Below are 16,876 nucleotides of genomic sequence, written 5' to 3'. Positions count from 1 at the left end.
GATTGCATACTAACAGATTAAGGCTCACACAGAACTTTGGAAGCAAATATTCCCATTTTATAAACTGAAAGAAAAAAGGTAAACACCCAATCCCATGTACAATTCCATTTCCTTCTATTTATGACTCTCAATATTTGGCTTCAATTTTAGTGAGGCCTATTTAAGTTCAGTTAAAATCTATGGCAGGAAAGGTAAGGACTCAAACAGATCTTACTATTCCTGTGAGAGGTGCAGAAAAAAAAAAACCACTATTCCCTCAAGAGATACGCATCTTAAGGGTAGCTACCACTCCTACGCAGATAAGTGTCCAAAATCCCAGCTGCAATCTCTAATCCAAAATTTGCCATTCTGACCCAGCTTGCAAATTACAGCTTCCATGCAACTATACAGTTCTTCGCTAGCTGTACAAACACCAGAGGGTTAAACAGCCTTACTTCAAGGAAGCAATTAAAGTAGTCAGTTTCAAAGCAGTGCAAACACACAGAAATCCCTGAACTTTTCCTACCCTATAAGGGCCCAAAAGAAGCCTTTTAGGCATTATCCAAGGAGTTATTAATAAATGTACTTAAAGAAATAGACTGTATTTCAGCACTATCTTTTACCACCCTCTGGAATTTTGACTTGCTTTATGTAAATGACAATGGTTTTGAGACTAATTCACTAGGAATATATATATACATATGTGTTCACATATATATTCTTACATATATACAGTAAGAAGTAATGACTAAGAAGTTTAATGAATATAAAAGTGACAAAAAAAGACTGAGATAGTGAAAAGATAAAAGAAATCCAGTAGTTTTGACTTTCCATGGAGACTCAGTTGCTATTTGACATAATTCTGCAAGGTCACACCCAACTTCTACCACCCTAAGAGAATCTGCTCTCAATTCACGGAAGCTCACAGGAGACTCCTCTTTTTTGGCATGGCAGGTAGTATCAATGGAAAGTTATTTTCACTCATTAAAACTATCACCTACACGAGGCACACCCGGCTACCAAAGTCAATGAAAACTAAAGAAAAAGAACTAATGAATTCTTTTAAGTCTAGCCTAATCTACTTCAGGAATGATTAAGTGATGAGATGATGCCCTCTTCACTTTGTGGCAGGGCTTAAAACAGACAGACCTGCCCGTTTCACTGTTAACTTCAATGCTCCCAGTCTGAATCCACAGTGGTCTGTCAGACACTGTAAGGGAGCAGCAGGACTCGTCACTGTCTGATGTAATAGCTGCCATTTGTTGAGACCTATGGTAGAAAAAACCAAGTTAACAAAAATAAAGCATTCGAGTTTTTTAATCCATCCATTTTACCAAAAAAATAGTTTTAAAATAAGACCAAAATTCAGGTGAATTTTCATAACAAATTTATTCTGGATAACTTGCTCGCTTCACAGAAAGAGAAGCTTTGGTAGGTACTAAATGAAAACAGACCTGAGAGCTGTGTAGACACAACAGCCTTCGCCAGGAGAGGGCACTCTCCGGCTCAAGTCAAATCCACGGCAAGATGCCATGGGGCACACCAAGATTCTGCCCTCCAAGCAAACTAACAAATAAAAAGGGGAAATGCTAACTCACACCGGGTGTTCTTAACAAAAAATGTTTTACTAATCTCACATTAGCCTAGTGTTGGAGAAGTCCTGATCTTCTCAGTCAGTGTTCAAGGATAAGGTTGAACTTGTCATCCTTGTTCACACTACATAATTAATGAGCTCAATGACCCTTTTTTTTTCTTTTTTTTTTTTTGAGGCAGAGTATCACTCTTGTTGCCCAGGCTGGAGTGCAGTGGCGCGATCTCGGCTCACTGCAACCTCCACCTCCCAGGTTCAAGCGATTCTCCTGCCTCAGCCTTCCGAGTAGGTGGGATTACAGGCGCCCGCCACCACACCTGGCTAATTTTTTATATTTTTAGTAGAGATGGGGTTTCACCATTTTGGCCAGCCTGGTCTCAAATTCCTGATCTCAGGTGATCCACCTGCCTCGGCCTCCCAAAGTGCTGGGATTATAGGTGTGAGGCACCACACCGAGCCTCTTTTGACCCTTTTTAGCAAAATGACCAAAAACTGCCTCAACCCCTTTCCACTTTAATCCCAATAACCACACTTGCATACTATTCAGAACCTAAATTTACTGTGTGAGGTAACACCTCGTTGAAATAACAGTTATAACAAGATAAGCTTTTTTATGACACTTAAGCTTTCAGAACAGACTTCAAATACTAAGCGTAATTTAAATGAAGGACTGCTATCTTAAGCCTAATTTTTAAACATATTTGCTTGTTTGCTTACTTTCCTAACTATAAATAAAAAACAATTCACCTATCACATCAATGTAGTCAACTCTGGGATCATTAGTTAGATAACATCCAGTCTTTATAATAATTTTTTTAATGCTAAGTTAAATTAGAAGCAGCAGTATATAATGAAAACCTATTGATAAAAGGCATTCCTGACATTGAAAAGATTTTGTATACACCTGATCTAGAAAAGTAATTACTTCTGAATTTTAACTCAGGGGAAAATAATTTTTTAGGGTGAGATTTAATAATGAGGCATTTATCCTTTTGTTCATGGAAAAACTTAATATACTATCAACTATAACCCAACAGCAATCACACAAGAATAAGGGAATCTGAGTGCACTAAAGAAATTATCTTTTGAACCTCTCCAAGTAAAACTTGTTAGGTTTCAACAATCATTCTAGAGAATCTCCTTTTCAATTTTAAGCAAGGAGAGTCAAGATGTATCAAAAAATGATCTCATGTTTCCCTGTGCAATTCCTCACCTGCAACCCCCTGAAATGCCAAAATATTAACAAACCAGTCCCTCTGGTCCACAGTGCCCGGTTTGTGAGTCTTTTGTGCTAATGTTTAAGATAATCTTCCCCTCAATGCTTTTAGGATCTCAAGGCTTTTCTTTGGAAATTTACCACCAGTACAGGATATCCATTAGGAAGAGCCAAGGAGACCCAGCTGTGATGCAGTAAGTGGAGGGAGAGACCCATGAAAAGGCGGCAATTTCATCGGAAATTACTTATTTTGTCCTTTGAGAGAAAGCTTAAGTGCAACAATGGCAACTATTCTTGGGAAGCAGCAGAACTGTAATGGACAAACCAGAACAGGGTAACCCTCAATCTCCCTCTTAGCGTGCACGAAAGAAGTAGAGCTTATGCTCTTAAAGAAAGCCCACAATTAAAAACTAAAAACTTAAGAGGATAGACATGTACCTATTATCTCACTGAACACTCAAAATCAATTTTCTTAATACAGCAAAGCATGATGCAACATGAACAAGCAGGAAAAGCAACAACAGTATCTCATCTTACAATAGCCCTTCTGGCTTTCCAAGCTTAGGGCTATTTTTCTAACCAGCTCTTTTACTAGAGTTTTAGATAAACTGCATGTAATTCTTCCCAGTATACCAGGACTCACACCAAGATGTGCCACTCTCAGCCAGATTCCTTGCTAAAAACTAAACTGTTGGGGGAGATGACAGATTTGTGATTAAGAGCATCCCCAAAATGACCCATGGGTAAAAATGACTATCCTCTGGAAAATATGGCCAAACCACACACAGTTCAAGGCGTTGGAATGTGTGGCATTTCCCTCCTAGAAAGAGGAGACAATCTACTCAATCATACGAGCAGCAATAAGAACAAAAATTTTCAAATTAATCTCCACTTTTTCTCCATACGGCAAAACATTAAAACAGTAAAATGCTACGGTCCCAGGGAAACACGGCATCTATGCAAATCAGCTAATTTACCCAAAAGCTGACAAATGTAGCTTTGTAGTTCTAACATCTTTGTAAAGTATTCCTAATAGGACCTCCACTGCATTGAGCCCTACCAGCTCAGACACTTTTGTGTCATGGAAAGGGTTCAGGATGCATGGGGCATCTGAGATGGTCATCGGTCATTAGGACGTGTCTGAACCAGAATTGCTCATCGTTCATTCACGAGAAGACAATCATTTCCCCCCATGCCAGGCCCTGCGTTTGGCATAAGGGAGAGTAGAATAGGAAAGTGAGTACCAGATCACTGGAATTTGCGTGTTAAATAAATGAATGGGGCAAGAGTTGAAATATGTTAACACAGGTCTCCTTTAACCATAATCCTCATGACCTTCAATTCAGTTAACCTCTACAAATGCCTATTCAAACTAGTGAGTCCATGCTACTTCCAGAGACTTGTGAATAATCACACTATGATTTCTCGAAATTTTCAGGTACAAATAACATTGTTATAACATATTTCCATTTATACGGAGTATACGTTGCAGAATGATACTATCAAAAGCTACCAGAATTTACTGTGCAACACAAAGTGATTGCAGTGGTAGTAATAATAGCAAGTATTTATACAGCCTCATGCAAGACATTTTTTTTATTGCTTTAAATATTCTTTTAAATTCTCACAATTGCCTTATGAGGAGATACTATTATTCTCCTTATTTCACAGGTGATGATACTGGGAGTAACCTGTGTAAGACCACATAGTGTGTAAGTGGCTGATCCAAGTCAGGCTTTGAATCCATCAAATCTGGCTCAAGAGCTTGTACTTTGAGCCATGTGCCTGAGAAGTGAAAGGCAATGGTTCTTTGCTCAATAAAAGCCTGCTATTAAGCACTACTGTTGCAAAAATCTTTTTTGTGTTTTGAGACAGGGTCTCACTCTGTTGCCCAGGCTGGAGTGCAGTGGCAGGACGATGGCTAACAGCAGCCTCAGCCTCCCAGGCTAAAGTGGTCCTCCCACCTCAGCCTCCCAAGTAGCTGGGACTACAGGTGCGCACCACCGAGCCCACCTTATTTTTTTATATTTTTTGTAGAGATAGAGTTTCACCATGTTGCCCAGGCTGGTCTCAAACTCCTGGACTCAAATGATGCTCCTGCCTCGGTCTCCCAAAATACTAGGATTATAGGCATGACCCAAGGCACCTGGTCCCAAAAATGTTAATGAATGCTTAAACTCACCTGCATCACTGGCAAGTTACATATATATATACTCCTAAGTATCCATTTCTTTCTTTTACACTCAACTTGATGACACTCTCACATTACAAAAAATTTTTCCACAGGCAATAAAAAAATTCTATCATATTTTACCTGACATCCCTAGGCTTTTTCAATAGCTTTTAAGTGAATCTAAATGAGGGACACTGAGGGGGACAAAATTACCTTAAATAGTAAAAAAAAAAAAAAAAAAAAAAAAGAAAAAAAGAAAAAGAAAAGAAGCCCTTGCTAACACCTGATATGCATTTTATTTATTTATTTATTTATTTATTTTGAGATGGAGTTTGGCTCTGTTACCCAGGCTGGAGTGCAGTGGCATAATCTTGGCTCACTGCAACCTCTGCCTCCTGGGTTCAAGTGATTCTCCTGCCTCAGCCTCCCGAGTAGCTGGGACTACAGGCACCCACCACCATGCCCAGCTAATTTTTGTATTTTTAATAGGGAAAGTGTTTCACCATGTTGGCCAGGCTGGTCTTGAACTCCTGACCTCAGGTGATCCAGCCACTTTGGCCTCCCAAAGTGCTAGGATTACAGGAATGAGCCACTGCACTCGGCCCCTGATATGCATTATAATTACAAGGTTTTTATTTGAGAAGAGGAAAAAAGTGTGATCATAACAGGCTAACACTTCAGCTATGAAGTATTTGGCTTTTCCTTGTAGATACTGACAACCAGGATAGAAAAAGTTATGAGAAGTTTTAATGATGGTTTCTGGTTAAGACTCAGATTTCCAAGTCAATATAAGGAAGTAACAGTCACATTTTTTTTTTTTTTTTTTTTTGAGGTGGAGTCTCGCTCTGTCACCCAGGCTGGAGTGCAATGGCGCAATCTCGGCTCACTGCAACCTCTGCCTCCTGGGTTCAAGCGATTCTCTTGCCTCAGCCTCCTGAGTAGCTGGGATTACAGGTGTTCGCCAGCACGCCCATCTAATTTTTGTATTTTTAATAGAGACAGGGTTTCACCATGTTGGTCACGTGGTCTCGAACTCCTCACCTCATGATCCACCCGCTTTGGCCTCCTAAAGTGCTGGGATTACAGGTGTGAGCCACCACGCCCGGCTGTCACATGTCACATTCTTTTTTTTTTTTTTTTGAGATGGAGTCTCGCTCTGTCACCCAGGCTGGAATGCAGCGGTGCAATCCCGGCTCACTGCAACCTCTGCCTACTGGGTTCACGCCATTCTACTGCCTCAGCCTCCTGAGCAGCTGGGACTACAGGTGCCCGCCACCACGCCCGGCTCATTTTTGTATTTTTAATAGAGATGGGGTTTCACCATGTTGGCCAGGCTGGCCTCGAACTCCTTAACTCAGGTGATCTGCCTGCCTCGGCCTCCCAAAGTGCTGGGATTACAGAAGTGGGCCACCGCGCCCAGCCTTTATAACTGTCACTTTCTTATGACACAAAGAAACTTCCATATTTAAATAATGACTGTTTTCAACTTCTTTTTAATGATACTTTACAAAAATATCAGAAACGTGAAGAAAAAATATTTAGCAGGGCGCAGTGGCTCATACCTGTAACCCCACCACTTTGGGAGGCTGAGGCGGAAGTTACTGCTTGAGCCCAGGAGTTCAAGACCACCCTGGGCAACATAGTGTGACACTGTCTCTACAAATAATTTTTTAAAATTGGTCAGGTGTGATGGTATGTGTCTGTGGCCCCAGCTATGAGGCCGAGGCAGGAGAATCGCCTGAGCCCAGGAGGTCAAGGCTGCAGTGAGTCATGATTATACTCCTACAGTCTAGCTTAGGCGAGAGTGAGACCTTGTCTCTAAATAAATATATATATATATATACACATATTTTTTTAAATTCACCTTTAAACCAAGTTTGCAATTGGTCTGTTTTTAACATTAAGGCTTTATGGGCCAGGCGCAGTGGCTCACGTCTATAATCCCAGCACTTTGGGAGCCCGAGGCGGGTGGATCACCTGAGGTCAGGAATTGAGACCAGCATGGCCAACATGGTGGAACCCCATCTTCCTGCCTCAGCCTCTGGAGTAGCTGGGACTATAGGCATGAACCACGGTGTTCGGCCTCATAAATAATTTGTCAATTTTGAATATGGAAGTCATTTAAATTAGTAATGGAATTAAACTACTTTCCAAGTTTTACATACCATCACACTTTTTGCCATATTTTAATAATATGTACACCACTTTTTGAAATTTACTTGCTTTTTCCACTTTTTATGTCAGTACAGTTATTGGAAAACAAATATGCCTTGATATAAAAGTTTATGTTACTGGAAGGGAACAGTTTTAACCAAAACCAAATAACTTCTAGGTAAGTGCAGTCACACTAATTCACCTAAAAATTTGGCAGTTACAGTTCTTAAAAATGGAGATGCTGGCCGAGCACGGTGGCTCATGCCTATAATCCTAGCACTTTGTTGGGGGCCAAGACGAGAGGATCACTTGAGCCCAGGAGTTTGAGACCAGCCTGGGCAACAAAGGGAGATTTTGTCTCTACTAAACATTTTTTAAAAATTAGCCAGGCCCACCTATCGTCTGGGAAGAAGTGAGGAGCGTCTCTGCCTGGCCGCCCCGTCTGGGAGGTCTACCACGGAGGCCAGGGGCAATGTGGGGGCTGGACGTGGTGGCTCACGCCTGTGGTCCCAGCACTCTGGGGGGCGAGGCGGGTTGATCACTTCGGGCTAGGAGTTCGAGACCAGTCTGGCCAACTTGGCGAAGCATGAAAAATACAGCAGACAAACCAACCAACCAACTCAGTGACAACAAAACAGGTCTACCCTGGAGTCATACTCTAATTTTTTCTATTTTCCTCCCTTTCTGATCCTTTATCCCACTTTCTTTTTCTTCCTCTTCCTTCTCCCTCTTCTTTGTCAAATAGAGGATTGAGTTATTATCACTGATCCATATAAAGTCCCTCTCTCATTTATTTTAACTTCCACCCCCCATTTTTATTCCCCGACTTCCCATGTGCAACCTTCCTAATATGTTTGATACGCATCTTTTTGTTTGTATGTATTTTTAGAAAATGTTTATTGTTTATGTGTGCAAAAAAAATTAATAAAAAAAATTAAAAAAAAAAAAAAAATTAGCCAGGCATGGTGACATGCACCAGTAGTCCCGGCTACGGTGGGGGCAGGGGGCTTGAGGTGGGAGAACTGCTTGACCCCAGGAAATCTAGGTTGTGATCTCGCCACTGCATTCCAGCCTGGGTGGCAGAGTGCGACCCTATCTCAAAAAAAAAAAAAAAAAAAAAAGGAGGGGCTGGGGCACCGATTAGCATTGTAAGCTACAGTTATTTCCTTGTGTAGGACTACAGGTTGATCAGGAAGGAATCCTGGAAGTGGGCAATGCTAGCAGCATATTCCAATCACATCACTGACCAAGAAAAACACTCCTGTAACTTAATTTCTAACACCTTCTAGAAAGTGCCATCCTAATTTTAAAAATTTCTATCAAAACTAAATTACAAATGGAAGGTGGTGATGGTTGAACATTGTGAATGTATTTAATGCCACAGAACTGTATAATTAAAAATGATTAAGATGATGAATTTTACATCTATTTAGTTTTTTAAATACCACACAAAAAAATCACAGTGCTCCATTAATATAACAAGGAGAAGGTGATTTTCATACAATGCCACAAGAAAAGGAAAACAAAAATCCTGTTTGGATCTATAAATGTTAGGTCTCTTACTTGAATAAAGATAAGACAAAGAGTTGTTTATCTTATGTTAGTGTCAGTTATCCATGGTAAAGACACCAAAATACCCTGGAAAACTAAAAATATACAGATCAGCTATATCACTGTGACTTTAAATTTCCTATTCCTTCATTCAAAATAGCACAACAAAGCATATTACTATTAGCTAATGCTTTCATTTTTTAATCCTGTTCATTTGTTGAATGAAGGAATACAGTAAATCTACACAAACTGTAAACTTGGAATATGAAGGGCCTATTAACTAAATCAGAACCAGGTAAAAGTAACTAATGCACACTCACTGTTTTATTTTCTCCTCGAAATTGGCATGGCATCCTATTTCTGAATTCCTTATGTCCGGCATGTTTTTTGTTTTGTTTATTGAGACAGTCTCACTCTGTCACCCAGGCTAGAGTGCAACCTCCGCCTCCCGGGTTCAAGCAATTCTCCTGACTCAGCCTCTCGAGTAGCTGGGATTACAGGTGTATGCCACCATGCGCAGCTAATTTTTGTGTTTTTAGTAGAGATGGGGTTTAATACAGACGGGGTTTCGCCATGTTGGCCAGGCTGGTCTCGAACTCCTGACTGCAGGTGATCCACCTGCCTCAGCCTCCCTAAGTGCTGGGATCACAGGCATGAGCTACCGTACCCAGCCATATCCGGCATTTTTTAAGAGATTGTTTTAATAGCTGTAATATAAGAACACTACCAAAACGAAAACTAAATTTGCCCCAACTTAGAAACTGAGTCTTCATTCTCTCTGGAAAATTCCCTATTGGAGGCCATCACTAGGCACAAATTCCTGAATCAAAACATTAATTTTTCTAGACATTTGCCCATCTCTTTGGCTGTAAGTACTAATAAAAGTGAAAGCGTGCAGCACAGACCATAGAAAATTCACAACTTAAAAGGGAAAACCTAATTTTAGATACAAATTATAGACTTAAGGTATTTCCAGTTCCCAATTCAGTTATTCTACAGACTTGTGACCTTTTAAACATAACCAATTTTTAGAAAAGTACAACCTGCTTAAATAGGAGTGTAACTCAATTTAATATTTTGCAATTTAGACACTCAGGCTCACTTATGAAGATATATTCATTTAGTTGATTTTAGTGTCAGTTCCCTGTTCTTTGCCTCCAGTCTGTTTTCACATCAAAATTCCTGCCTATTCAACTTGGTACTAATCTACAATTACTATTTACAGATTTTTTTCCCCATCAAAACCATCTAAGGACACATCACCACATTTTTCCCCATCAAAACCATCTAGGGACACACCACCACATCATGCAAAAAGGCTCCAGACTAGTGAATCCCAGTTTCTCTATCTCACTGATATATAGGGTTTTTTTCAGAGACAGGGTCTCACTCTTGCCCAGACCAGAGTGCAGTGGTGTGATCATAGCTCACTGCAGCCTCTAACTCCTGAGCTCAAGCCATCTTAGCCTCCCAAGTAGCTAGGATACAGGCGAATAGCTGGGACTGTAGGTGTGCGCCACCATGCCCAGCTAAGTTTTTATTTTTCTGCAGAGATGGCGGGGGGACAGGGGTCTATGTTGCCCAGACTGGTCTCGAACTCCGGGCCTCAAGCAATCATCCCACCTTGGCCTTCCAAACTTCTAGGAATATGGGAATGACCCACCGCACCTGGCCTCTCACAGATAATTGTTTGGTCTTTGGTTCCACATCTGTAAATGAGAGTTGAATGGATGTTCCTTCCAAATGATTAGTCAGCTTCCTGGTCTATAAATTCTAGAAAGTAAAAAGGGAAAAATACTCTGATGCTTTACATTTCTGAGAATTTCCAGAAATAAAGACATTCTTAGCTTTCATAACTCTTCCTTCACTTGGTTTCTCCCCTGGCCAATCCTTTGTTTTAGCCACGACTCTTACTTAAGCCGCAGATTTGGTCTAAGCCAGTTTACTCCCACTCCAAGGGGAAAAAATACCCACTTCTGTTATCTCCATATCAAGAATAAGTGCCTTTTATCATTTCAAAGAGAAATATAAAGTGGCTACAACTACCCAATTCAACTCTATCTCCATCTGCAGTAGACACTGGACAAATTTATCTAACACATTTCCATTGGAATAAAAGTTTTTAATATTCAGCTATTAGAGTTTAGAATACATATTTAAGATTAGATTCTTTAAAACTTGCTTCCCTACTGAAACTACAAATGAAATATGCCAGACCGCCAGTTTAAAATGAAGGGGTCATTTGGCATATCATTTGTGATATGCTCAACCTTTTCCTCAAAGTTGTGTTCTACAAAACAGATTGTTACTTTTATATTCAACAATGATTTTTTTTCTTTCTTCTCTTTCCCCATGGCTTCTGAAACAAATTAAATTTGGTTTATGCCACAAGAGCACATTTACCAGGCACTTGACCATATTAGTAATGTCCACTTCAAACTACTGTTAAGATAAAACTCACCCAGGTCATTAAACAAAGCCTTGGAATTACATATTTTGGTGACTTTTAAGTCTTTCTGAACTTTAGACTTCAAACTTTTAAAAACACCTGAATGAACAAGTTCATTAATCTGAAACAAATACTTGGAAAATCTTTTAGGATAGTTCCTTATAACTTCTCAACCACGCTGTGAATTTCAAAGAATTTTTTTTTTAAGTATAGTTGTTTCTGTTTGCAGGAAAGAATATGTTCTACTCAAGTGAAACATCTGTTTTTAAAATGTGTGTTTATTATAATCAAAAAGCATTGAGTGAGTTCCCCAGAAGAAATTCTACTTGCTTTTGCAGAAATTAGCAGTCAATAACCTTAAGAAAGCTGACAAGACTATTGATTTTCAATCTCCATTAATCTTTTCATTATGAGTTCCATAATAACTACTTCAAATTGGATTTAGAAATCCACAAAAAACTGCTAAATTTTAAATTTCTTAAAGTATTGAAATTAGATATCCAAAAGTTGTTAAGACACAAAAAGTATGAAAGCAACTTTAAAAATCTTGAGATAAACTTGCCTCCACAGCCAATCAGATATATTTCTCACTACTAATACAAAGCTAAAAATGGAAAATAAGAAATCAAATCTTAGGGACAGATGGACCGTGTAGAAAAATAGTAAGCTAAGTTAGTAGCCCCAAAAGCAGTGATACATGAGGCAGAAAACCAAACAGAAAAGACCGGTTGTAATTACCCAAATGTAAAAAAAGGAAGCATGTGATGAAATATTAAAGCTAAAAATTAAAATTCACACATTTATGAGAAATTGGCAGGAAGGGAGTATCAAATCTAAAAGCATTATCAAACCTCTATACTATAAAATCTTATTTTGAGAATATACTGATTCATCTCTCATTATTTGAAGCTTTCTTATCTCAGATAATATATTCCCTGACAGGGCAGATAGCAAAATAAAAGTTTGATTTTTTCATCTCTTCTAAACACTCTTACAAAGAATAATTTTCTACCATCTTGAAATTTTTCAAAGCTTTTTGAGAAACACACACAAATAATTTGGATTTAGTTGATTTTATTTACAGTTTTTTTTGGTTTTTTTTTTTTTTTTTTTTTTTTACATTTCAGAGCATTACACAATTACATTTTCTCATTTTCTGACCTGCAAACAGATACCTTAAACGGAAATTATTTTAATTATCAAATTAGGTACATCCAAAATGCAACAATTACACATATGACAATTAATTCACAAAGTATAATTTTACTGGGACATATCCTAAGAATTTAGGAACAGCCAGTCAGGAGAAATCTGACCAAATTTAGCAATCAACTATTTACAAATCCAAAATCAAACCTATCTAAACTCCCAAACCAGAAGCTTGAAAGTATTTATTAAACCCCCACTGGACGAAAGACAGTGATGACTAACACCTATCCAGTCTTGACAGTTTTAATCCCAAACACTGGGCTATTTCCCCAGTCTGTAACTGAATAGCAAGCATCTGTTTGTCAAACACCTAACCATCTAACTTTTACACCATTATGCGCATAGAAAGGCTAAGTGTTCATTATTTAAAAAACAAGTAGTCATTAAATATCCACACTATTCCCCCAGCTCACCAAGCCCTTATTGCAATCCCAAATATGCAACCTGTGTCACACAGTGACAGGCTATATTTCATATATATACATACGTATATATATATATATGTATATATATGTGTATATATACAGTATTAGGTACAAATGGCAATTAACAGTCCCTACAAAAATTCAATTTCAGTTGAGGCTATAGCTCCTATGCCTTGGGATGGTTTTGAACTTCAAAACTGAAAAATACTGCTAAAATCTCACTTCCTTAACACAAAATTTGATTATATGTTCAGTTTAAGCTCTCAGTCTAAAAATGGCTATAAGGTAAGCATTAAAAAGCCAGCCAACTGAGTGCAACTTCTCTCTCCAATCTGGCCAAGCTATTTTGTAGAAATTATTCCTAACTAGACTAGAAAATCTATGGTGACTTCCAATGGTCTTGCCTACCTTACTGCCCATGTTCACGTTTCAAACTGTGTCAACAAAGCCCGCACTTCAGGGGTCAGCTGCTTGGCAGCCTTAGCTGCCTCTGTGATAGCCTTGCGATACAGGCCCTTTCTCTTCTTATTAAAGCGTGACTGGAAGTTTTCTAAAAAGGGGGAGAGTTGTGAAAGAGCAAGGAAAGATGTTGTTGGAGACCCAAACCATGAAATACGGGCCTCCTGTCGGACTAAAAGGCCGTTATCTTTCCGGCTCACAGTTATAGTAAGAATACGAGCTGGCCACCAAGGGAAGCCATATATCTTGGCCCAAACAATGTCCCCTACACATATGGTCCTGCCATCTGGTGTGACGCATTTAGAGACGTTTTTGGAAAAGACCTTCATTTTCAAGGAATTACTGAGCTTTTTCTCTTCCTTTGAAGAGGAGGAAGTGGAGGAGGTGGAAGGTGCATGCATACTGCCTGGAGGAAAATCAAAGCTTTCAGAAGAACTACACTCAGAGTTGGAAGATTTCAAATCATCTGTGCTATCAATGCTACACACTGAAGCACTGGAAGAGTCAGATTTCTTTTGATTTAGGGTCATGTAAACAGAGATATTGTTTTTGCTGCCCTTTTTGCCCAATGTCTGTGGTTCATCCTGATCACCAGGCACATGCACTTCATTTGTGTCCTGAACCTCACTGCTGGCCTCTTCAGGGCCTTTTGAGTGACTCTGATTTTCTGAAGGGGCCTCACCTGCTGAGCGGGTAGAGGTGCAGCGAGACTGGGGCTTGGGTGCCATCTTGCCACTCCGCATTTTCTCAAGTCCTGTCTTCAGAGAAGAGTCATTTTCTTCATTCCTGTACCTCTGTGGTTTTAAACGAACCCGGGGTGGAAGGGAACCTGAGCTAGGATTCTGATATCGACGTGTGAAATGGACTTTTGAATGTGCATTTTTGGAAGTAGAGGTTTCATTTCGCTTCTTTTGTGCCTTTTCTTTGGCAATTTTTAACACTTCCCGAGCTTTCGCATGATCCATGTTCTTACTCTGGAGAACTTTTTTAGTACTTAACTGAGCTTTTGATGTATTTGCCTGAGCAGAAACTTTTACTACTCTGCCTCTGCTGTGAGCAATATTTGAAACCTTAACCACAGCATTTCTTTTCTGGCTTTCATTTTGGTTTTTCCCATCCACTTTATGGTCAGTTTTCAGTTTTTTGTTCACAGTAGTCATACTTTCATTTCTCCGTTTTTTATCTTCATATTTAGAAGAGTCACTTGCACTACTACCTTTTCTAATTTCCTTTTTTTCAGCAACAACACTGTTTTTACATTTATCACACAGAACTTGCCTGGGTCGTAGTTTAATAGCATTCATTATTGAAGTGGGTTCTTCCCTGTACATTTTTCGTTTGGGTCGCTTAATTTTCCGAGGAGGTGGCTGAGGTATTGATTGGTTATATGTGTCCCTGATAAACAAAGGGGGAGGATAAGGTGCTCCTTCATGGAAGAGAGGTGGTGGTTTGGAAGTCCACAGGCTTTCAGCCAAGCTCAGCTCGGGATGCGGGACAGGAGAAGGGTCATCAGGAACAGCACCATTTGCTTCACACTTGACTTCTGTCCCTTCTTGGAATGTATTACTTTGGAGCGGCATGGCTTCTGGTTTATCCTTATATTCCCTTTTGGGAAATACTGTCACAGGGATACCATGGGGCCCAAACCTTTGAAAGAAATAGAAGAAAAAAAGAAGACATTAAGTTAACATCTATAACTCAATTTCTTAAATGTAAACAACACCTGATGCTTATTTATATATAACCTTTCCCGAAAACTATTTCATATTAAAAAACAAGAACACAAAAATCTACTGACTATCTCTTCCCCTAAAAGTCCAAAGACCTTCATTTATTTAGGTTCTACATTTTTGGTAAAAACAAACAGCTGCCCTAAGCAATGCCAGAATAGTTGACTAAAAGTAGGTATTTCCAGTCTTGAATCAGAAAGAATGTTTTCTCAGATAGCTTTATGTTAAGCATCACATATATTACATTCACTGAACCATATACAACATTTTCAGTAAATGCAACTACAACTTTGTGAAACACACATATATTTCTTCCTCTAGTTATAACAGCTTTCAAAACCTCCACAAAGCAAATTCAGCCTTAACTACCCAAAACTACTTAATGAGTAAAATCCCATCTCAACTTTATTGGTTAATCACTGAAGATTCAAAGAAAGTTGCTCTTTTACTCTTGCATCCTAACTAGTTACCTATTCTGCCTCCCAAAACACAAAAATATGAAGAACTCAGATACTCAAACTACTTCAAAGCAAACAGTTACAGAGCTGTGGCTTTCTTTTTAAATCATCTCACATTAAGAAATATATCTGCATTGCAATCCAATAAAAACACTTAGGAATGGGCCGGGTGCAGTGGCTCACGCCTGTAATCCCAGCACTTTGGGAGGCCAAGGTGGGCGGATCACGAGGTCAGGAGATCAAGACCATCCTTGCGAACATAGTGAAACCCCATCTCTACTAAAAATACAAAAAGATTCGCAGGTCGTGGTGGCGGGTGCCTGTAGTCCCAGCTACTCGGGAGGCTGAGGCAGGAGAATGGCGTGAACCCAAGAGGCGGAGCTTGCAGTGAGCCGAGATAGCACCACTGCACTCCAGCCTGGGCAACAGAGCAAGACTGTGTCTCAAAAAAAAAAAAAAAAAAGACCACTTATGAATGTATACATGCATCCATATATACATAAATACACACACTTAAGCAAAGGTTTCACCAAGTACTTAACCTTGTATTTTGTGATACATAATTTCTTTTCTACTCTGGTCTACTTCATTTGTTTTAAGGCTAGTCAGACCCATTAAACTGATCTGAAAACTCCATTACGGGTCCAGACTCTGTTTGCAAACCACGGTACCTAATACAAATCTTTAAAATTCTCAGTTTCTAATAACCTTATTTCATCAATAGAGTTAGAAATAACAGTGGTTTAACGTGCCTGGGCTGAATATCAAGAACCTGATCCTTAAAATAAACTTGCTATACTAAGTTTTCTTCACATAAAATCAAATCACACTACCAAATAATTTCAGCATGTAGGTTAGCATGTTGACTATATGCACTATTTGATTCCAACAGTATCTAACACAATGCAACTGTAATGCCAATCCTGTAAGGCAAAGGGGCTTAGATCTAAACCCAAAGATTGGCTTCAGGTAGTCAGTCACGTGGAACCTTCAAAACTAGATGCCAATGTTTTAGATATGTCTGTCTTTTCTACACTACAAATCTTCAGTGCTCAGATTCTCCAAAATGATCTTTTTTTTTTTTTTTTTTTTTTTTTTTTAAAGACAAGATCTCACTCTGTCATCCAGGCTGCAGTGCAAGTGGTACCATCACAGCTCACTGCAGCCTCGACCTCCTAGGCTCAAGCAATCCTCCTATCTCAGCCTCCCAAGTAGCTGGGACCACAGACACACATCACCATGCCTGGCTCATTTTAGTATTTTTTGTAGAGACAGGGTTTCACCATGTTGTCCAAGCGAATGCCTGAGCTCAAGCAGTCTGCCCACCTCAGCCTCCCAAAGTGCTGGGATTACAGACGTGAGCCACCGTGTCCAGCAGGGAATGTTCTTATGCTCCCAAAAAGGTTCAGAACACCTTTGCTAGGAAGAAATCTTGATATTAGGTACTAACAGCTGTGGACAAACCTAAACGTGGGCAGGATT

At 39.4% G+C, this 16,876-nt stretch overlaps 1 protein-coding gene across 21 annotated transcripts in view; it reads right to left on the bottom strand.

The window, feature by feature from the left end:
• Positions 1-16,876, bottom strand: part of PWWP2A (PWWP domain containing 2A) — a 74,667-nt gene that overhangs the window by 30,774 nt on the left and 27,017 nt on the right. For 7 of the 21 annotated variants that reach the window (XR_010121844.1, XR_008658849.2, XR_010121845.1 and 4 more), the window contains exons 2-3: positions 13,889-14,853; positions 1,129-1,248 (exon numbers count right to left, since the gene is read on the bottom strand). Coding sequence is in view for 11 of the 21 variants with exons in the window: in XM_055285409.2 (XP_055141384.1) it covers positions 1,129-1,248; positions 13,889-14,853 (1,085 nt within the window). In the remaining 10 variants the exon portion in view is untranslated. Of the gene's footprint in view, positions 1-1,128; positions 1,249-10,332; positions 10,438-10,467; positions 14,854-16,876 lie in introns of those variants that run through there. The other 14 variants (XM_055285408.2, XM_063643133.1, XM_055285410.2 and 11 more) reach the window with 4 other exon arrangements.

The sequence above is a fragment of the Symphalangus syndactylus genome, chromosome 7 (genome assembly GCF_028878055.3).
Source record: "Symphalangus syndactylus isolate Jambi chromosome 7, NHGRI_mSymSyn1-v2.1_pri, whole genome shotgun sequence".
Taxonomy (NCBI): domain Eukaryota; kingdom Metazoa; phylum Chordata; class Mammalia; order Primates; family Hylobatidae; genus Symphalangus; species Symphalangus syndactylus.
The sequence above is the reverse complement of the archived record's forward strand: the minus strand, read 5'-3'. Positions and strand labels throughout refer to the sequence as shown.